Source organism: Astyanax mexicanus, chromosome 10 (genome assembly GCF_023375975.1).
Source record: "Astyanax mexicanus isolate ESR-SI-001 chromosome 10, AstMex3_surface, whole genome shotgun sequence".
In the NCBI taxonomy this organism is placed as follows: Eukaryota; Metazoa; Chordata; class Actinopteri; order Characiformes; family Acestrorhamphidae; genus Astyanax; species Astyanax mexicanus.
In genome coordinates, this window is record NC_064417.1 from 33,125,324 (window position 1) to 33,149,092 (window position 23,769).

Here is a 23,769-nt window from a genome sequence, read left to right on the forward strand (position 1 = left end):
AGGATGGATGAGTTGGAGTGGTGAATCATCTATCCAACATCCTAACCTGATCCTGATTTTCTACAGCTCCTTCCACTGAATGCAATCATATCCTCACAGCAATGTCTAATAATCTAGAAGAACATCGTTCTCTAGACAGTAGAGACAGTTACTCCAACAAAAGCAGGGTCAATTATTTTTACTATTTTATTTTTAGAAGAACCCTGAATGAGCAACCATCCCAATACATGTGAAGATAAATCAAGAGGATTTAAAACATTAAACAATAAAACAATAGATAACAAAGTGCAAACGTGCAACAAGTGTGCAATATAGATCTATAACACTACCATTAATACAATAAAAACAGCAGACAAGAGACAGTTTAACCCACAGGAGAGTGTAGTACAGCTATGGTACAAATGAAATGTGTGTGGTGAAGATAAGGTCTACATTGTGTCTACATTGCAACCATTTTCAGGATTACACTACACCAGTTTTAATAGTTAATCTACACCCAATTCCATGGTTAGACTACACCATTTTCAATAGCCAATTGAAATTCACTTTCATGGTTAATTCACACTCATTAATACATAACCTATTTTCATAACTGATCTACACCTATGGTTATTCTACTCCCATTTGTTATGTTTACCTCACACCTATTTTCACTATTAATCTCTACACATTTCTGTGGTTCATCTCCACCCATTTCCATAGTATTCTCCACCCATTTTATAGTTAATGTACATGCTTTTCAATGGTTAACCTACTCAAATTCCAATGCTTAATCTACACCCATATTCATGGCAATCTCCACCTATTTTCATGGTAATCTACACCCATTTTCATGGTTGATCTCAACCCATTTTCATTTACATGGATAATGTTCACCCATTTTTATAGTAATCCACACCCATGTCAGTGGATATTCTTAACCCATTTTCATGGTAACTGACACCCATTTTCATGGATAATCTACACCCATTTTCATAGTAATCTACACTCATTTTCTTGGTTAATCTACACCCATTTCAATAGACAATCTACACCAATTTTCATAGTAATCTACACCCATTTTTTGGTAAATCTACACCCACTGGAATGCCTAATCTACACTCATTTCCATGGTAAGCGACACCAATTTCCATGGTTAATCTACATCCCTTTCCATGGTCAATCTACATGCATTTTAATTGTTAATCAACACTCATCTCACTGATTAATCTGCAGCCATTGTAATATAATGTTAGAATACCAGAAACTATATGTGTGTTTGTGTACGAGTGTGAAATCAGAGCAGTGAGAGTGAGTGTGCTGTAGGACAGATAACAGTGTACGTCTGTTTACAGTGTGTGTGATGTGAAGTGACGCTGCTGCTCACTGAAATCAGTGTGTGGCTCTAATGACACAGTCTCAGAGGAGTGTGTGTGTATGTGTGTGTAACTCGCTTCGCTGCCTCTGTGCAGAATGTGGATGAAATATAAATGCCTATGATGAATATAACATCATATGGTATCCCCCACCCCCATACTACTCACATGAAGCTTTGTGGTGTGTGTGTGTGTGTGTGTTTGTGTGTGTGTAAGGCATATTCAACATGTTAATATGTAAAAATTCAGTTAATAGGATTTACAGAAAGCCATATGCATACATTTGGACACCCTTTTTATTGGGCGTCATTTTATTGATTTAAATACCCTTATCACTAATTACTGGAACACAAAAGGTGTTTAGTAAGCTCATTGACCCTTGACCTACATTCCCACAGGTGAATCTAATTATGAGTAAGGGTTAAGGTGAATAACTGCAAGTTGTTCTCTTCATGGTGTTTTCTCTAAAAACTGGCAATATGGGAGCCTTAAGAAAACTTAAATTACTTGAAAACAAAGATTGTTTAACATGATAGTTCAGAGGAAGGATACAAAAAGCTAGCTCAGAGATTTCAGCTGTCAGTTTCCACTGTGAGGAAAATAGTGAGGAAATGGAAGACCACAGGCACAGTTCTAGCAGTTCTAGTTAAGGCCCAAAGTGGTATGGCAAGAAAAATCTCAGATAAGCAGGCTGTATATGTAGGCTGTATGGTAGAGTAATGCAAAGAAGCCTTTTCTGTGCACACACCACAAACAGAGTCGCTTAAGGTATGCCAAAGCACATTTGGACAAGCCAGCTTCATTTTGGAATAAGGTGCTGTGGACAAATGATAAAATTGTGTTATTTGGAGGGCGGTATGCATGACGGAAAAATAACACAGCATTCAAAGACAAACACTTGCTACCCACAGTAAAATTTGTTGGAGGTTCCATGATGCTTTGGGTCTGTGTGTTCTTTGAAGGTACTGGGAATCTTGTTAAAGTTAAGGGTTGCATGGATTCAAGTTAATATCAGCAGATCTCCCACCATCAATACAAGATCTTGGGGAAAGCTTTATGCAGCTCTGGACAGAAATAAATGTTTAGACATTGCAGAAGCTTGTGATAACAATGTCCCAGTAAATGTGTGTCATAATCAAAGCTAAATGCATTCCAATCAAATATTGTTATGAGTGTGTGACCTTTTTCGGACAGGCAACGTTTTCTCATCTAAATATTTACATAAACCTCATGTAGTAAAGAAAGCCATGAGCAAAAGCTGTAGTAATAAGAATAATATATTCTTTACAATAGTTACTGAAAATGCAGTAACAGTTCTTAGTTGTGTAACAGCCGGATTTTTCTAGCATTTTGACAGGACTGTTGGGCAGGACAGAAGGATATAGCATCAGCAGTAAACACACACACACACACACACCTTCTCCTGCCAAGAACAGTAAAGACATGGATGGCAGCGAGCTAAATCACTCAGCTAAGCAGTGTAGAGAGTTTGCTGGCTGGGTTTTAGGCTGAAGTCAGAATGGCAGCCAGAGGACAGAAATATACACAACAAAACACTGACTGTAAAAACACTCACGCAGTGCTTCAGATCCTTTCTATTCTATAGAAATGAAGCCAAAAATATCCACCCTGTTGTTTCATTTGCAGAAAGAGTCTGTGTGAGACCAGAGGCAGAACCACATTTGCATAACTTGGTGTATTTATATATTATTAGTATGTAATACTAATAAAATATATGTTCTATTGTACAGTACTATTTAGGGGTGGCACGAGATATCGCGAGATTAAAACGTGGCAATATTCCTTGTCAAGCTTAAACCTGTCTCGCGGGAAAAAAAAAACTGAAGTGTGGACTTTTTAAGAGGGATCTGGCAACACAGTAGCGATAGCAGCGAGTGTGGTGGCTGAGCAGTGAGAGCAGCTCTCAGCTGAAGAGAAAAATGTAGGCATTTGCATAGAAGATGCTTCTGCTACTTTTAAGTTGTATGTCTGGCTGCATTTTGGCTCCAGTGGAAACAATAAAAGGTAACAGAGTGACCAACAAGACACAAACCATATGTAAATACTAAGTATTTAAGTCCCTTAGCTCTGTACTGTATTAAAAAATGTTCTGTCTCTGTTTGCACTTCAAGCATAGGCTTAATATGACTGGTTGTGGTTTGCACTTATTGTTTGTACTATACAAGACCTAGAAAAGTTTTATTTTTATTTTTGTTATTCTTATTCTTATAAAATAAATGTGTGAGAGAAACCAGTCTGTTGAGTTTGCGTTATATGATTTTGTCAAATAAAACTCTTTTTATTAAGTTTTATAAGTTTTCAAGCCATTTTTCATTTTTGACATTTTCTTTAAAATTTTATTTTTAAATCTCGTTCTTGTGAACCCAGTATCGTGTCTTGTCTCGTGATATTAGTGTCTCGTCACACCCCTATTACTAATATATTAATGTTTCCTACATTTTCATCAAATTACAGTACCAGAGCTTAGCTCTTTTTACCGCTGAGACCAATTGAAGCTACTACACTTGACTCTCCCTCTCTCTCTTTTTCTCTTAAACTTTATTTAAATAACAGGGAAATTCAACAAGGCTACATAGTATTCTATGTTAAATGTGGGTGGGTCCAAACAAATAATTATAATTACTTAGATTTAATGGCAGCGCCCATCCATGTGTGCGCTAATCAAGCTGCACAGTGCGTGATTGACGGCTCGCACATCAAGCACTAAAATAGGGCCCTCAGAGTGCAATGAATGGATTTATGCTCTTGGAAAGAATGTTCTTGATATGTTTAGTTGCAAAAATTAACTTGCAGGAATACAACAGCAAAGGACCTGTTGAGATGCTGTGTATTGGTTATTTTCTTTTTCATATTAAATGATAACACTCTAGACTCCCAATTTCTTGCTTCATTTTTATAGCAAAACCAGGACACCATTTACTTAAAATACCCCCCAAAAAATTAAAACCAGTGGTGAACTCATGCTCTTCCAACAAAAGGAAAGGTAAAAAATTTAATATTAAATCTTAAATTAGTAATGTTTAATTTCTATACAGTAGATTTCCAAACACAACGAGACACAGAAACCCAGTCTTTTTCCTAAGCAAAGTATTGCTGCTGTTCGCTGTGCTGATACTGATGCTGCTCTGTGTTCAGCACAGCTGGCTTTGGTTCTGTACAGAAAGCTGTTCTATTTAAGGCAGGCTCAGGCCTGAGGGGCTACAGGCTGATAACATTATTTAACATTGAATATAACTGCAGCTATCTGAGGTTACCCGGCTTTGTGTGGGATCGCAGACACCAGGAACGCAAATCGACTGAGAATTCAGCAGCTTTTCAACAGTTTAGAGTTAAGTACTGTATGTATAGGAAATTCCAATCAGTAAAACTAAAAAGATAACGCACCTTAGATCACTGGAAAAAAACAATATACAGTTTTGTCTCAGGCAGATACTACCCTATAAAAATATTCCCAATGGCTAATTTTCAATAGTTTACCTTTTGGTGAGATATACTCTGCCTTAACTGCTGTTGTGGTGATCTGGAGAGCATTGCATATGACAGTTGATCACCCCTAGTAGTGATATATGCAGCAATATGTGCAGCATACACTGCGGTCACATGTGCTGTCTCTGATTGCAGGGGCTTTCAACTGGCATTTTTCAGCAGGATAATGCTCACCCACACACTGCAAGGGTTTCTCAGGATTGTTTTCACCAGACTGTAAAACCTTCTTGTCCTGTGCTCTCCATATTTGTTACTAATCACTAGGAGCAGCTGGGATGGCAGCTTCAGTAACCTACGAGTGTAGAGCAGGATCTATAGATCCAGCTACAACATCTATGGGTAAATGTGCTGCAGGATTCCTTACGGAATCTGTATACCTCCATTTCCAACCATATCTTATTTTGTATCCAGGCTAGAGGCTACTAATGCCTCCTTTCAATTGTACAATTTTCAGTTTTCTCTAATTAACTTATCATTTTACTCTAATATTGGGATCAGTCTATTATATAATAATTTTATTCCATTGCTACTTTCTAGAGAGGACTTTTTACTACACTGCTTGGCCAAAAAAAAAAAAAAAAGTCCCCACCTGGATTTAACTAAGTAAATGATCTGGAGTTGCTGCAGTTGGTCAGGTCTAGGTTCAGCAACAGTATGTGCTGAAAGAATGAGGTCAGCTGACTACCTGAATATACTGCATATAGACCAGGTTATTCCATCAATGGAAGTTTTCTTCCCTGATGGCACGGGCATATTCCAAGATGACAATGTCAGGATTAACGGAGCTGGAATTGTGAAAGAGTGGTTCAGGGAGCATGAGATCATCATTTTCACACATGGATTGTTCACCACAGGGTTTAGATCTTAATCTCATTGAGAATCTTTGGGATGTGCTGGAGAATACTTTGTGCAGCAGTTGGTCAGACTCTACCATCTTCAATGCTGCAAGATCTTGGTGAAAAATTTATCCAGCAACACTGGATTAAAATAAATCTTGTGACATTGCAGAAGCTTATTAAAACAAGACCACAGCGAATGTGTGCCACAATGAAAGCTAAAGGTCGTCCAACCAAATATTAGAGTGCATTTTTTTTGTCCAGGGAGTGTATGTTTTGGAGCATTGTTGTGAGGATTTGATTGTATTCAGCATCAACAGCATTATTGAGGGCAGGATGTTGGATAGATGGTCACTATGTTACCACCTTATCATCCCCAACTTATCCTATTCAAAGTATTGGATGGAGCTCCATCATCACAGAAAAAAGTTCCAATGCTCCACAGCTCAATACTGGAGGCTTTATACCCCTCTAGCGCACGGCTGGCATTAGGCATAGTGCCAACAGGTTTATGCTGTGTGTGAGTTAGCAAATCTGTGTCAGCAATATGTGCAAATTTTAAAGTATAGTAGGTGAATGCTGAATTAATTAGAAGGGGTATACACACATATTTGGAGGTATATGGTGTATCATTCGGCCCACCCGGCCCATGCAAACACACATGCACACACACACACAAACACACAGTCAGCCACACCCTTGGCTTTGATGATGCTGCTTTTCTGAGCAGCCTGTGATGCTCTGAGGATCTGTGGGAGACGGAACATGAAGGGAGGCTTGGCTCATGCTGATGCACGTGTGGTTGTGTGTGTGTGTGTGTGTGTGTGTGTGTGTGTGTGTGTTTGTGTGTGCTGTCAGAAAAGCCTCTAGTTTAGTGTTAATGAACATTAACATGATGCATGATTCCTCATGATTGTGACTGTATATCACACACACACACACAAATACACACACACACACACACACACACACACCCTGCTTAGCGCTACAGGCACAGATGAGAAAACACACAGCAGATGGCTGAGCAATCTCTACAAGGGCATCAAGCCGTCTACATGCAGTTAGTTGGCATTTGAACATGTTACACAAAGTGTGTGTGTGTGTGTGTGTGTCTAAGCCCTACCACCATCTCTGCTCTATTCCTTGCTTCTTGCTGGCTTGTTACCATGGCAACCAACTGATGTGTGAGCAACACACACACAGTTACACACGGTTACACACACACTCACACTCATGTGGGCGCAGGCAGAATAGAGCTGTTCTCTCTCTCTCTCTCTCTCTCTCACACACACACACACACACACACACACACACACACACACACACACACACACACACACACATACCACACCCTCTCAGTGTACAAAACCACTGAAATGTACTGTCACAATGTGTGTGTTTGAGTGTGTGTACCGTGTACTGTGTGTAGTGCAAATGTGTGTGTGTGTGTGTTTAGAAGCTCTTTTATGCTCCATTTATTTCAATTCTATAGAAATGAACACAATATTGTCTGCAGTGATGTCAAATTTACAAGTAGACTTAGTGTAGTAGAGACCAAAGCTGGAGGCAGACTGCCTTTATTGAATTTACTTTACTGCAAGCATACTTGACCAGAAATAGAGCAGATATTTCCCACTAGATTCCCAGTAACTGTAATGTTTCAACCACCTTAATATCACCCAATATAACAAGCAAAACCTATATCATAGAAACACTCAAGAAACACCATTTCAACCACCGAGCAACACCATAAACACCACCTGAAATACCATTACAAGCACCTTGCAATACTAAAATAAACATCAAGCAACTACTTAAGGACCAACAACGATACAACAGAAACTTGAATCTAGCAATATCACAGCAGCCACTTAGCAACACCATAGAAACCCCCTGGAAGACAAGAGGAGTCTCTTAAAAACACTGTAGCAAACACCGGATATACAATATCAATCAAATAGCAACAACACAGCAATCATTTAGCAACATCATATTAACTGTCTGTGATTGAAAAGAAACCATTAACTGTAGCAACACCATAGCAACCACTTAAGGATCACATCTAACCACTATTTAGGAACAGCATGCAGACCAATTCTAAAAATTCAGCAACATCACATCAACCACTGAGCATCACCATAGCAAACACATGAGATACAATATGAATCACACAGCAACAACTTAGTGACACCCTTTGAACAATCTTGGATACAAAAGCAACCACAACATAAACACCCAAGATACCATAGGAATTATGCAGCAAACACCAAGCAACCAATCAAAAACATCTTGCAGCCCCATGAAACCCTCCTGGAATATGACAACAACCACGTAGCAACAGCCACTTTAGCTACATATGCAACAGTTCTTCATTTCAATAAACAAATATTGTTGTATAGACCTGCCTACGCATTTGTTAGATCTGCCCCTCTTCTAAAAAACAGATGTGTCTCAGACTGCCTTCATTGAAATTATGAATGGGTTAAAATAGTTGCTAATAATAGTTAAAAAATAGTTGCTAATTTAGGATCCAGGAATATGAATTTTTTTGGGAGGCACCAAAAAGATTTTATTTCCAACCAATCAAATTTAAACATTTAGCTGAAGGCAGAATAACAAACATGTTTTTTTGAAGGTTTTCACTATTTTTATTAAACCTAATTACAGCCACAATGTAATGACAATCATTAATTATTAAACCATTAATCTTGCTTATATCCCAGAAGACATACAGACAAAGCTGAATACACAGTACCGTACCTCAGAAGTGCTATTCTAATCATGAATTTACTATTCTAGGCAGTAATGATATTCAAGTAATATGAGTGAAATTTATACAGAGAAAGACAGTCAGTCAAGTCAAAATTGACGCCAAAACGTGCAAATAATTAAGTGGGACTAACATTACTATCCTAGACCTGTACAGCTTGCATCTTTCAGCTGAAGAACAGCCAGTTTGTGAAAGTGTACTAAACACTTAAAAAGATACAGAACATGATAAATAATGCTAAATGCTTTATTTAATTTCATTTATGCTGTATACATTTTTTGTAGGTCTTCCCAGCTGGAAGACTTGCATATTCACTTCCTAAATAATGACTAATTTCAAATAAAAATAGTACTGAAAAATTACTAAATAAAGATCCAGAACCAAAAATTAAACTATATATATATATATATATATATATATATATATATATATATATATATATATATATATATATATATTTTTTTTTTTTTTGTAAAAAAAATGTAACGTAACTGCTGAAGGGTTGAATGCAACAGGTCACACCCCACAGCAGTGCGTTCCATTAACACTCCATCAGTTGCAGCTCTGCTGTATTAAAGGGAGGATCAAAGGGGTGATTTTTTTTAGAGCAGATTTATAAATGCCAGTTTTCTTTCTTTAGATATCCATGGCAACAAGCAGCCCGTGAGAAAGGCATGTTCTGATATAACACAACAGACGCACACTCAGTTTGGGTGTTTGGGTGTGTATGTGTGTGTGTGTGTGTGTGTGTGTGTAGTGAGGAAACGGAAGGCGGTAGACGTGAATTTGGGCAGCTCGCCTCAGACCTGTCTGACTAAATCTAGATACAGGAGGAAACATGTAGTCAGCCCAGTCATTACACAGCAAGCCTCAGCCCCGCCCCAACACAAATTAACACTTACAGTGGTCATCTGGGTCCATCTGGGTGTTAATTCAATGCTTTAGGTGTTAATTGAATACTGCTTAGCACAGACGCTACTGACAGAAAGCCCAGTGAAGAAGGTACACCAGGGTATCAACAGGTATGAGGAAAGAGCACTCAGAGAAAAAAATTTGACCACTTTCTCAATAATAAAATGGCAAAACTACACAAAACCAGTCAGATTATTCAGAGTATACAGACTTCACCTAGTAATTATACATTTTACTATATAGCTTGTGTATGCTAAATCACACAAAGGAACTGGTTTATTCCTCACTGTCATGTTTGTCAAAAAGACTATGAATGACTGAAATGTATAAAGGTCATGAACATTTTCTAAAAATAATCCAGGCCTACTAAACTAAAACTCACTTAGTCAACCACTTCATGTATAGCAGGGGTCGGAAATTAAGTTGGCCGCAGGTCAGATATTTTCCAAGCTAAAAAAAAATGGAAGTTTTGGAAAATTAAGTGTAATAGTATGGAGTGTTACAGACTAGTAGCTCTCCAGATCAGAGGGTTGTTGAACCCAATAACAGAACAGCTGATCTCAAAGCAGATAATCCCAAGAAAAAAAAGAAAAATAAATACTACTTATGCGGGGTCAAACCTGTGTCTTTAGAGTCGTGGTCCAATACACTACCGTTGCCCCGGCTAGTAAATTGGGACACAGTCAGGAAAAAAAGCCCTTATAAGGGGATAGGGAGCCCAAGAATGGGTGGAAAAACGAGAATGGGCAGAAACTATAGTCACGCCAAGCGCAACAGAGAGAGAGGGGAGTGTAAACAAAAGCTCGCCAGAAAAGTTTTTTTTTTTTTTCATTATCGTTCATTATAATTCAAACAACCTCACGGGCCAGATGTTTTATGCTTGCTGGCCACATCTGGCCAATCTGAACCAGGAGAGATATGTGGTTCTCTCTTTGCAGCAAATAAATGGATGAGCAATCTTATAATCAGGAAACATGTTTAGGAATATTTCTCCAACTACTTCATTAGCGTTATCAGACTGGGCTTTCCAACACTACACAGACACCAGAGCACCTCCGCTATAAGAGTCCATGTGTAGCATAACACTGTCCAGAGATCTAATTCCAGGACTTCTGTCCGTAATGCTGGTCTCTTTAACAGAGTATTCACAGATTCCCTTAAATTGGATCTAAGCTACACAGTGAAAAATTTTAGTTTTTCAACAGTTTGTTATATTGAATGTACACTTCCAAATGCACACATTACTGTCGTCTCTAGCTAAAAGCTAGCAACCAACTAACGAACACACATTAACTTAGCACCCCTCAAAGTCCAGAATAATGCAATGAATAATGAGTAATGAATAATTAATTAATTAATTATTATAAAATAATGAATAAATGATTAATAATTATTAACCATTTAATAAGCTTACAAAAAAGTGGAACTTGCAAACTCTATTTAGTACATATAGCATTTTTAAGATATTTGGGAAAAGCATTTAAGGCTTTAACACAATTTAAGGCCACACTCGCAGGAGAAGTGTGAAATGCACTGTAAAAAAAACAACCTATAGAATCTACTCAACAAATGTGAGGTAAAATTATGCACTCAGTTTGAGTAGATTTCACCCCATATATGGAGTAAAGATTTCCTAAATGTATCAATCGTGACAAACTAAAAGAAATAAGGTAATACCTACCCAACATTTTTCAATGGATTACATGAACATAACTGTTACTAGTTTATCTACATTATATGTATTAGTTACATATTATATCTTATTTTTTTATATGACTAGCTAAACACTACTTATTCAGAGTAAGTTAAATTTACTCAGGGAGTGAGAACAGCTCTCTGCAAACTTTACTTACCTGGAAGTTACACTTATTTAACTTAGCTAACACTATATCAGTGCCATCTACACCGTTATACTCACTAAAACATGCACCGAAATCCTTCAGCCGTGCTGAGCCTGATAGCATGTTTAACAGTGAAAGCACTAGCTAGTTAGCTAGGTTAATTAGTGTTAGCTATATGCAAAACATGCTAACGTTAAATACAACAGATAGTGAGCTAACCAGCTTTTTGATGTAACCAACATTTTTACCATGAACCTGCACACTTGCTAGCTATCACTGCATTTTATTATTAATGTTGAGGAGCACTAACTAGCTAGTAAGCTAACCTAGTGAACCTAGGTAGAGTTAGGTAACTTTGCATGCACAGAGGGGTTAGCCAGGGTTGCCCACTTTTCCAAAAACCTTGGCGTGAGATTTCAGCAGGTAGGTTCACTACACGCATCTCAGAAGTTGTTCCACAGTACAGATATATATCTGTGTAGATATGATCTAGATACATGTATACATTTTATGAACATGCAATAGTGCAGAGTGTGGGGCCTTCCTCTAGAAAATTTAGCATTTCTTAAATGCAATTTTTTCTTTCTAGTCAATTTTAGGGTGACTAGTTAGACATGGCAAATCCTAAATCCCCAATCCCCATCTCATTCATAGCCTACATCCTCAGCTGTCCTTTAAAAGACAATGTTGTTTAACAGAGAGAAACTACTCTAGGCTGGTTCAACAAATTTCAAGGCAAAGGTGAGGTGGTTTGATTTATATGTAGATTTTTAATGGAGTTTCCTGCCATAGTTACTATGAGCCCGAACCCGAATTAAACCCGACATTTTTTTTTAGCAAGTAGCGAGTTAAAACAGAGCTTTTTTTAAAAACACTTTCGGGCTGTTAGGTCCCTGTCTTTTTGCTGTGGAAAGCTATAGGAGCACGCGGCACTTAACACACTATATGAAGCTGACACACGCGCTGTTACGATCAACAACTAACCTGAAGTAGTTCCATACTGAGTGTTGTAGTACTCGAGTCTGGTCTTGGTCTGGTCTCGGACTCGACCTCTCTGCTTCTCTCTCTCGTTCAATATCCAATCAATGAACACTTTTCATTTTGAATAGTCCGACGTTAAGTTGAATGCGCTTTTTTATCGGCTTTGAAAAAAATGAATGGATGCACACGCACCGTCTTAATAAGCGCCCAAAATGGAAAAGCCAGACAGATACTGTGATTTTAGCCCGGTTTTAAGCCCGATCTGGTCGAATGCGTCTGAACTTAATGATTGGTCCGAATTTTAGCTTCTTTGTGCGTCGTTTGTCCTGCAGTGTGAGAGGGGAAGCGATGTCCGGTTAACTGCCCAAACGAGCTGCTAATGCGAATTTAATAATAACAGTAAAATAAATATTAAACTGGAAAATCACCTGAACTGAACAAAATCCAAAATATTAACACAAATATAATCTAACGAATTTTAAAAGTTAAAAACGAAATTGTCAACACAACAGCAGAAAATCAATAAACTAATATTATTAAAAAAAAAAACGCTAATGATAAACTGCTTCTTTGTGATGAAACCAAACAAATAAAATAAAAGAAATTGAGCACTGCGCGGGCCAGAGCTGCGTGATTATAACATTCTAAGCTGTGCAACTTATTGTTATTCACAGTTTGATGTGTTACTTTTCTATATTTTGCTTATCACGCCATAGCTTTATATAAAATAAAACACGGGCAGAAAATCTAAACTCTACTCAGAATGGCTGACTAGCTGGTCAGCTTTGACTGTCTTGTGTTAGTTAGCTATTTGGCGTTGACAACAATGTATTGGTCCAGGACAGAATAAAGTAGTGAATTACAGATTATGAATTAACCCCACTTTGTTATTCGGACATGCAAACTATATCGGGAAGAGCTAAACCCCCCGCCTCCCCTCTTGCTTTTATCAGTCCGTCCTGGTTGTGTTTCTCCACAGTGTTAGGAACTTTCCTTGTCGCAGTGCAAGTAGGCAACCAACTAGCTGCTAAATTGCTTACTAGTTTAGCAAGGAAGCGTTAACGCCGTTTACCTCTGACTGAACAACACACATTCGCTTTGGTTTCTCGAACTAACGTTTTAAAATGTATTCATCACAACCATTTCCTCTCTGGTGGTGTCTTTTATGTAGTCGTTGTTCGACTGTAATGACAAAACGTTGAAGCTGACCTTAACTTACTGATTTCGCGGCTTCTCAGCGAAGTGAAAAATTCTGTCCTTCCCCAGACTGAACTGGCAGCGCGAACCAACAGTCAGAGAGGGATTAGACCACATGTGTCAAACACAAGGCCCGCGGGCCAAATGTGGCCCGCCACGTCCTTTTATGTGGCCCGCGAGAGCTTGTAAAATCTTAGTGTCCATAATAAATAGGTCAGAAGCATTCTTTGACCAAAAACTACATTTCCCACAATGCTTGTCGATTGTATTACCCGCGAGGTTACGGCTTACTGCCACTAGGAGAGATATTTACTGCCATTTAGGAGAGATATAAGTTATGTGTAAATATTTATAAGACAATAGCTGACAAAATATGTTTTAATGACGTTAATAAACATCACTGTGACAGGGCTAGTCGCAGTTTCACCACAGCAAAGGACGAAGACGTGAATCACTTATCTAACCAGCCTTTACTGATTTCTGCCCCCAATAGCCTTTAATAGTCTTCAGTAGCCCAACAGTCTAACCTTGCCGCCGTGGTGTGTCCACTAAACTCCGTAGTTATAAACACCATGAGGTTAGCAGCGCGCTAACTGACCTGTTTATAATGTAATCCGAGCAGTGACTCCGTGATGGCTGCTTTAAACTGCTACTGTTAGCTGCTTGGGCTGAAAGATGAACTGTATTATCCGGTTAGTGGGGTTAAAAATCTTTATTTCATACACGGAAGAACTTAAAAATGTTAAAAACGCTCCAGACTGGCTCAGCTGAGCCCTGTAGCCCGTGGCTGGGCTGTAGCTCTGACTCAGTAAAGACTGCGGGCTTGTGCTGCTGCAGCTCCCACTAGTGGTTGTATGAGGAACTGCTAAATCTGAGGAAATGCTAAATCTGTCATGTTCTTAACAGCTCACAATTTTTTATTTTATATTTATTAAGCCTTATTTCAGTATCAAACGTTTTGATCAAAGTTAATATAACTTGTATTTTATGTCATTTCTATTCACTTGAATAGTTTGGTTCTTGATTGATGGAGTTTTTGGATTTCATAACATGACAAATTAAAAGGATTTATGTTAATAGAGCAACAAGCTAACATTTTTTCCATGCAACTGTAATATTTGATTGAATAAATAATATATTGAGAGTTACTTAACATTAAATAGTAATTACATTCATTTTATATTACATCTGGTTACATTTTCTTACATTTATAAGTTACATCTGGCCCTCAGAGGACAGCCAATATGCCAATGTGGCCCTCGGCCAAAATGAGTTTGACACCCCTGGATTAGACCATAAACTGTGTATAGCTGGACAGAGCATCGTCTCTCAAAAGTGAAGCCACCACAGGTCGGGCACCCCTGCTGTTTGGTTTCAGAAGGCTGTGTAACCCCACCCATCCCCATAGGTTTCAATGGCAAAACAGACAGACAACTTTCAATCACGTTTTTTTCTAATATACTGTAACTCTACCTCCTTTATTTAAATGCAACAGCTAGTGTAACCTATGCTTATATTGTCAATTTTTTTATATCCCCACAGAACTCGATTTTAAAAACGTTATTCAGCTCTATTCAAAAAAGGTGTGGTTATTGTAAAAGTCCAATCATAAGTTTAAAGCATTCGGAAATTATATAACGAGTGTGAAAAAAATGAACACAGAAAGAAAAAACGATATAGCGTGAGATTTCTTTGTTAAGCGTGAGAGCGTGACATTAAGGGTGCTTTCACACCTGCCTCGTTTGGTCCGGACTTTCGGACTTTTCAGTTTGGTCCGAACCAAAGTAGCAGGTGTGAAAGGGGCCGCGAACCACGGTCCGGACCAAAGGACCAGATTTTGGTCCGACCAAAAGAGGTGGTCTCGGTCCGGATCTTCTGAACCATAGTCCGGTTCGCCTGCAGTGTGAAAGCGCTTTTCTGGATGGTTCAAACTTTGGGACCAGTTACAGGAAGCTGAGCAGGCGTTCCTCAGCAACGGCAGCAGAAGAAGAAAAATAACCAACTACTACTGTCCAGCGCGTCCAGTCCCACCCACTTTGTCCACGCCATGCCTTGTCAGTCTCGCAAGCTTGTAGTATATACACAGTATTTAAGCCGGACGACGCGGCACATTATATTTAAAATCCGCTACCTGCCCTGTACATTTTTACTTCCGTTCAGAGGCGGAGCTAAGACATGATGCTGACAAAGTGGGCGGGACTGAACAAGCATGACGCTAACAAAGTGGGCGGGACTGGACAAGCATGACGCTAACAAAGTGGGTGGAGCTGGACGCACTGGACCTCCAACTCCGCCTTCCTGCAGGCTGCAGTCAGTACCCTCTAAAAAATAACCGGAAAAGCAGGAAAAATGAGCCGTGGATAAAGTTGCATCAGGACAAGCACGTTCGTTTGAACTAACCTAGACTAACCTAGACTAACCTAGTAACTAACCTAACTAGTAGCTGGTAAAAAAAAAAAAAACACAATAGCAGCACTACTATGGAGACGAAATGAATCTGTTCATTCATTTTATCCTTATCCTGGAAAGGCTTTCCACGGAATAAACCAACAGCTGAATTGTCAACACGCCAATGTCAGACGCATGTCCTTCTACTAATCAGCGTCAAGTTAAGGAAAATGCATCGATATGTAAGTGATGATGAAAGGATGTAGGAGTATCACACAAAGGTCTTTGGTGCGCTCCCTAAACTGCAGTGTGAAAACAAAAATAAGCGGACCAAATATATACAATGTAGCAAACACATCCGGACTTTCAGGTGTGAAAGCACCCTGAGTGTCACGCCAGATGCGTGAGTTGGCAACCCTGGGTTAGCACTGGCTACAAGTGTAAATATTTGACCTGCTACAAGAGCCTATCTGTGCTATTTTAACATTTCTACATTTATTTATTGATTTATTTCCACATTTCTACATATCTATTCATTTATTTATTTACCTATACAATTATTTATACACGTATTTATTTATTTATATATTTATTTAATTATATGTGCAATTATTTATATATTTATTTATTTCAACATTTTTGAATTTATTTCTATATTAATGTATTTCTACATTTATATGTGCATTTATTTATTTATTTATACTTATGTCATTTTTGGTCCTCCATAGTAAACACGCGGGCTTTCGTTTTTCACACTGCTAACCTGCCACGCAGTTACAGTGTACGCTCACAACTTCTCCCTCCTTCTTATCTACAAACCATGCAGAGTACGTGTTGGATAGCGTTTGACTTGCTCCAACCTCAAAATACACTATAGTGATGCCTTCTCTACTATAGGAACATATATTCCCAACTTTTCCACTGAGAAAGTAATTAATTATATTCTGCCGCTTTGGTGTAAAAACACACTCCGTTTCAACAAGGTAGTGATACACATCTGGGTAGGTCACCTCTGGCAAGAGGAAATCAGAGGGGAAAAAAACTTCCCTCTTAAATCCTTATCAAAAGGATCAGGAGAAGAGGTTTAATCACTAATTACTCATTTCTGACTATAGCGTGTTTGCTCTGTGTTCGGTAGATTTGCGAAATATGCGCTTGTCATTTTGACAGCTGCATGGGTTATATATACCACTCTCCAAAATCATTTTTTTACAGTGTGTGTGGTTTGTGTGCACCTACCCTGCACTCTATCAGACATTCTTACCAAGCTGCTCCACCTTACCAGCTAATAGAGAACATTTATAAGGTTCCAGGAAGGTTAGACTGAAATACTGTTGCAGGAACATCCTGAAAACGTGATATAATAATGGTTTGCATCCCAGCATTATTAGAACATTTCTCACATAACATTCCCAAATTAATACAAGTGACAGAAGTGAAATTGACTATTGGCTGGAGATTTCTGATCAGCAAAGTATTCTTAGTTCAGCAGGGATGCTGAGTGGTTTAAAAACTCCAGCAGCACTGCTGTGTCTGATCCACTCATACCAACAGCACACCACACACTAACACCCCATACATCACCACCATGCCAGTCAGTGTGCAGTGCTGAGAAAAAATGACCCACCACCCAAATAACAGCTGCTGTGTGATGGACATGTTTGGTCCAGATCATTAAAAGGTCCTGATCAGGGTGAAAGGGGAATAATAGAGTAACAGGTCTTAATGACGTGGCCAGTTTGTGTAATCTGCTAAAGGCTTATTTATTGATTTGTGAAAAGTATGAAAATGGATGAAAAAAAAATACGTTGTGTTTATTATGAAGGCCTGCTTTAAAACCAGTCTGAGTAAGAAAATACTAATGCTTCCTTAGGACAGCAGTGATGGCGTGTCCAGCTCCCAGTGTCTAATATCTCCAGATTAGACCAGAGTGGATTCGGTTCCAAGTGCTACTGGATCTGCAAACACACAACAAAACCAGAGTTATGATCCTCCTGAACTCATAAAAAAATTGTATTTGACTTGAGCTTAAATACATACATGTTTTTACATTAATGGATTTAATTTATAAAGTAAATGTAACATAGGAACTAGGGGTGGGTGATATGACCCTAAAATAATTTTACAATATTTCAAGGTATTTTAGGTATAAAAATATTTGTGTAATTTGACTACATATCAAAACAAATACAAAATATACTGCTTTTAAGAAAATCGCAATTATTTTTTATTGTGTCAATTTTTTGTGATTGTTTTGTCTGATACGATATAGCACACCCCTAACATGAACCAGCCTTGATTTTTACACTGGCATGCCAAAAGCCACGGGACAGCAGTTTGTAAATTGATCATGCTAATGGTGTACACTATCAATATGTGTATTTTTTGTGCATTTATATATTTTTTTTTACATATTTTTTCTGTAAGCTGCTACACTGTTACACAGTTTGTAAACATTTATTGCAGTGTATTTCTATCATGTTCTTCCTATGCATTTTAAAAGCAGCAGAATTCTTGTAGTTTATGGCAGTTTATGACCTATTTCACTACATTGTTATGATAATAAAATAAGTGCCACACTTGTAAGAATTTCAGAGTTGCTTTGTTGTACATTATTTCATATTGGTTGTTAAATTTTGTGAAATTGACACTTACAAATACATAATTCCAGATATTTGCTTATTTAGGAGTACTTTAATAACACAGATGCTGTAAAATATCATAGAGAATGAATTGCCTTGCAATATTTTGAGCATTGTGATATCATTGTAATCATGAGATGTTGTAAGGTGTTTTCTTGTGAGTGTGTTTGATTGAACACAAGCCAGCGTGCTCATGATGGCAAGACCAGGTGAATTATGGGATTTGAATTGAGGTCTGATAGTGGGTGCAGATGGACAGGACGTTCTATTTCTGCTGTGGTTCTTACATGTTTTTGCTAACAATAGGAAACAAATAACACTTTAAATGTATTAGTGTGACTGCAGTAGAGATTCCAGTGTCATGAAATCAGTCCTGAAATGAGTAAGCAGAGATATTAATATAGAATGTGTGTGACTGTGTGTGTGTGTGTGACTGTGTGTGTTTGTGTTTAGCAATAGCACTGCAGGCTTACTGCCGGTGTGGCTGGTCTGGGTGTGGAGGTCTGTGTGGTTCTGGACGCTGGTGGGGGGCAGTCTAACAGCCTGCTCGCCCAGCGTGGGCTTCACTCCGAAACGCTCTGTCAGAGAGGAGCAGGCAGAACTGTCAGTATCTAAAATCTCCAGAACAGAACAGGTTCACTGTACAGACAAAAAAATTAACTCCTATATAGAGAGAGGAAGTAGTTGTGATTAAATAGGTGATCAAACTGCACAGGGGTCCCTTGTCTTACCCACAAACTAATATAGTTATATTAATATACGATAACACTTTATTTTGAGTAATCCCCAGCTCACATATGACCAGCCTCCAACACTGAAATGTGGTTAAAATAATTTTGAAACAATGTTACAAAAGCAAGCGTTTAAAATGTACTGGTTGTGAAAATGTTAGTACAAAACCTAGAAACACTTTACTGTAAACTACATGCCACCTACATAAGAAGAATGAATGAATAAAATGAAATGGGAACCTAATCTATAGTAGGGCTGCAACTAATGGCAATTTTAGTAGTCGACTAATCTGGCAATTAATTGTTTAATTAGTCGATTAGTTGTGATTATTTTTGTCATGCCGTCCATTAGTACTTTCTACTGGTGGGGACAGATAAACAATTAGGCCCAAAGACCAGTTTTGCAGTACATTTTGATAGTTTGACGTTCCTATATTAAACAAAAAATTACAAAGTATATTATAGGAAACATTCATACAGGCTGGATGTAATTTTCAAGACATTCTTGGATACTTGTATGTTTTTTTCCAAGAAGATTCCTCCCTGAAATGATTGTTTGTCTAAGAAAAAATGCAAAGGTTGAACAGATTACAGCATCTCCCTAACATATATCCAGCTAACATTAGTTTAACTAATGTTATAAATGTTAATGAAGAAGAGAAGCCTGTTTAAACTCAGCTCAGCAGCTAAAGAACTAGCAGAGTATTGTGGAGTAATGGACTCGTCACATCACACATCACACTTCAACATGTCGATGATGAAATTCCTGTGGACTATTTGCCGACTATTCGCCGTTGTTGACTATGGGTGCTTTCACACCTGAAAGTCCGGATCGTGGTCCGAACCAAGGTTCATGCGTTTGCTACATTGTATATATTTGGTTAGTTCAAATTCGCCAAACGAACGTGCTTGTCCTGTTTCCTGCTTTTCCGGTTATTTTGAGAGGGTACTGACTGCAAGTGGAGTTGGACGTCCAGTGCGTCCAGTCCCGCCCACTTTGTCAGCATCATGTCCGCCTCTAAACGGAAGTAAACAATGTACAGGGCAGTTAGCAGACTTTAAATATAATGTGCCGCGTCGTCCGGCTTAAATACTGTGTATACACTACAAGCTTGCAAGACTAACAAGGCGTGGCTTGGACAAAGTGTGTGGAACTGGACGCGCTGGACGTCCAACTCCGCCTTACCGCAGGCTGCAGTCAGTAGTAAGTTAGTTGGTTATATTTCTTCTTCTGGTGCCGTTGTTGAGGAACGCCTGCTCAGCTTCCTGTAATTGGTCCGAAAGTTCGAACCATCCAGAAAAGCGCTTTCACACTGCAGGCGAACCGGACTATGGTTCAGAAGATCCGGACCGAGACCACCTCTCATGGTCGGACCAAAATCTGGTCCTTTTGTCCGGACCGTGGTTTGCGGCCCCTTTCACACCTGCTACTTTGGTTCGAACCAAACTGAAAAGTCCAGGCAGGTGTGAAAGCATCCTATGTCAACTAATCGTTGCAGCCCTAATCTATAGTTAATTAAATGTTGCAAAGTCTGACACTAAAACAGTATTGCAATTTTGATACCGATTCATCTTTTTAATTAAAACATAATTCAACTTTAATTCAACTTAAATATGATATTAAATTAATGTATATAAGTGCTGAAATATGTGCTGAGTTTATTAAAAAAAAGAACAATCATTACTCTCAGTAACGTTTCAACAACAAAAAGATAATTAGCAGTATCTAAATATTCAGTCGATCCATTAAGAGACTTTTACTTTCTAATGAATTCTGATATTTTTTTTTTACTTATTTTTTGTTTTAAATTCAAATTTAAGTTCAGTTTCAGGTCTGTAGACGTTAAAATGATAAATCACTGATCCTCTAACAGCTCTAATACACACACAGTTCAACATCCTTATTATTCACCGTTATAGATATACTACTGGCACCGGCCTGTAACTGCAATTTAACTCAGAGTCTGTTAGAGCAGGTTTACATAAAGTAGGGTTAGGATTAGGGATTAGACTAAGATTAAATTAAGAATTTGGTCCAGGATGGGTAAGGCTGGGTTAGGTTTTGCTTAATGTTTTGCATATATGATCCTTGAGATTCCTTGACTGTTTTTAATCTAGCAGGATGTGTTTAACAGGTCTCTCACTGGGATGGCGGATCCGCTCGTCTTTCCTGCGCTCGACGTGTCGGTGGATGATGTTCTGGATCTTCTGCTGGGTGGCTGTGATGTTGGGATCAGCTATCTCCTCGCTGAGCCGCAGGTTGTTCTTTATGGCTTTGGAGGCGGTCGCTCGAGCCACGATTGGCAGCTGCTCCTGGTAGCTCAGATCTGTGAAGTCGAGCGCCCCCTCCTGGACAGAGCTGATCCTGCAGGGAGAGGAAGTGGGTGGGTCAGTCAGAACAGATTGTTTAGAATCAGAAAGGGAACTGTTTACTTTCTTATTTTTTAACAATAATAATATATATAATAATAATATATTTTTTGCATATTAATACTGTTCATATTAATACTGTTCATTTTAGGAAAAAAAAGAGGACCCAGTGTCTAAATAATTTTGGAGATAATTGTGTGTGTGTGTGTTGTGAAATAAAAACGAGTGAAGTTATACTCACCTCCGGTTGGTCATTAGAGTGTAAATCTCCTGCACTAAAGCTTCTGCTGCTCCAGGTTTGCAGTGGATGGTACCGTCCACAGCTTCCTTCACAAGACTGAGCTGCAGTTTCATTAATCCCTGTATTTATTTTAGATATACACATCATATAATTATTACAGATGAATTATTGCAAATCTCTACATGTATTAATGCGACCATTTCCATAGATCACCTTCTCTATCTGAGACCAGTTGCTCTGCTTGGTGGGCAGTGACGTCCCATTCCCATAAGAGTGCATGGGGAAATCCTCTGGGTAGAACCTGGAAAAGATCTCAGCCACAAGGAACCCATTGGAGAAATCTCTAAATCAGAGAAAAAGGGATACAATTTTGATTTAATAGCTTCATTTATTAGTAATTTATCATTTAAAGCTTCCGTATGTGATTTTTCTAAAAAAAAAAAGTTTACCAAATTTTGCTAAAATTGTCCATCCTTGTCCAAAAAGAGGAAATAAAAAGTGAACAAATAAAGTGATGAAATTGGAAAATAATTAGTCTTGAAATAAATATGATAAATACTCTAAAAAATTAATTGCAAGTTTTAAGTTAAGTTTTTTATTTCCTTATTTAATTAGTTTTTTACCTGGTAGATTAATAACAAAGGCATGAAACAATTCATGGACACAAATGGAATCATGCAGTAAATAAAACTTTTTTTCTTTTACAATCCTCTGATCTAAACACAACTGAGATGGTGATTTGAGGTGATTTGGGATGAGCTGGAGCTTCACAGCATGAAGGAAAAGCAGCAGCTATTGTTCAGCACCTCCAGGAACTCCTTTAAGACTATTCCAGGTGATTCTACCTCATGAAGCCACTGAGATTACAATACCAAGAGTGTGCAGATCTGTCCTCAAAGCTAAATGTGCTATTTAGAAGAATCTAAAATACAAAAGATATTCTGTTTTGTTTAACATTTTTGTGTATAGAATAATCCTGCATGTGTTCCTGTATAGCTTTAATGTATTCAATACTACATTTAACATGTAAAAAAATCACATAAAGAAAGAACATTCACTGAATAAGGAGAGGTGTGTTTTGACAGGTACTGTAGGTGTAACTGTTACCGTATGATGTGCTGTAGGTTAACTCACCTGCGCAGGTTCTTTGGAGGGTAGGACAGGTCCAGACTCTGCAGCCACTTCAACACTTCCCTGCCCACACCAGTCCGTTTAACCGGCGCAGAATAAGACATACTGAACCAGCAGATTAATCAGATTAATCATACAGGCTGATTAGAACAGGATTCAGCTTTAATTCACATTTATTTATCCAGATAATCCACCCTGACTCAGACAGGAGCAGGGCCTCAGTGTTGCTGTTTGCTGTTGCGTGGAAACAAGGAAATTGAGCTGTGCGTCGCTTCTGCCACCTGCTGGTTATAACAGTTACTGCAGCCCAGTGAATACAGGATACATACAGCTCTGGAAAAAATAAGAGACCACTTTAGGTTCTAAATCAGTTTCTCTGATTTTACTCTTTATAGATATATGTTTGAGTAAAATGATCATTGTTGTTTTATTCAATAAACTACAGACAACATTTCTCCCAAATTCCAAATAAATATATCGTCATTTAGAACATTTATTTGCAGAAAATGAGAAATGGCTGAAATAACAAAAAGATGCAGAGCTTTTAGACCTGAAATAATGCAAAGAAAACAAGGTTCTCATCCACCAGCCTTACACTTTGCTTTTGGATAACTTTATGCCACTCCTGGTGCAAAAATTCAAGCAGTTTAGCTTGGTTTGATGTTTTGTGATCTTCCATCTTTCTCTTGATCATATTCCAGAGTTTTCAATTTGGTAAAATCAAAGAAACCCATCATTTTTAAGTGGTCTTTTATTTTTTTCCAGAGCTGTATAGAGTGATCTTAGTAGCTACTTTTATTTCCAAAATAAAAATAATATTTAATCACCTTAAACAATCAGGGGAAAATAAGTAAGATTAAAGATTAA

The 23,769-nt window shown here is 38.2% G+C and overlaps 1 protein-coding gene across 1 annotated transcript; it reads right to left on the reverse strand.

Annotated features, from left to right (window-relative positions):
* Positions 1-17,580: 17,580 nt before the first annotated feature.
* Positions 17,581-23,335, reverse strand: spata4 (spermatogenesis associated 4). Its single transcript, XM_049484192.1, has 6 exons — positions 22,906-23,335; positions 21,985-22,114; positions 21,772-21,890; positions 21,305-21,525; positions 18,903-19,007; positions 17,581-17,745 (listed from the first exon to the last, which is right to left on the reverse strand). The coding sequence occupies exons 1-6, from the start codon at positions 23,004-23,006 to the stop codon at positions 17,708-17,710; spliced, it is 714 nt and encodes a 237-aa protein (XP_049340149.1). The 5' UTR covers positions 23,007-23,335; the 3' UTR covers positions 17,581-17,707.
* Positions 23,336-23,769: the final 434 nt, after the last annotated feature.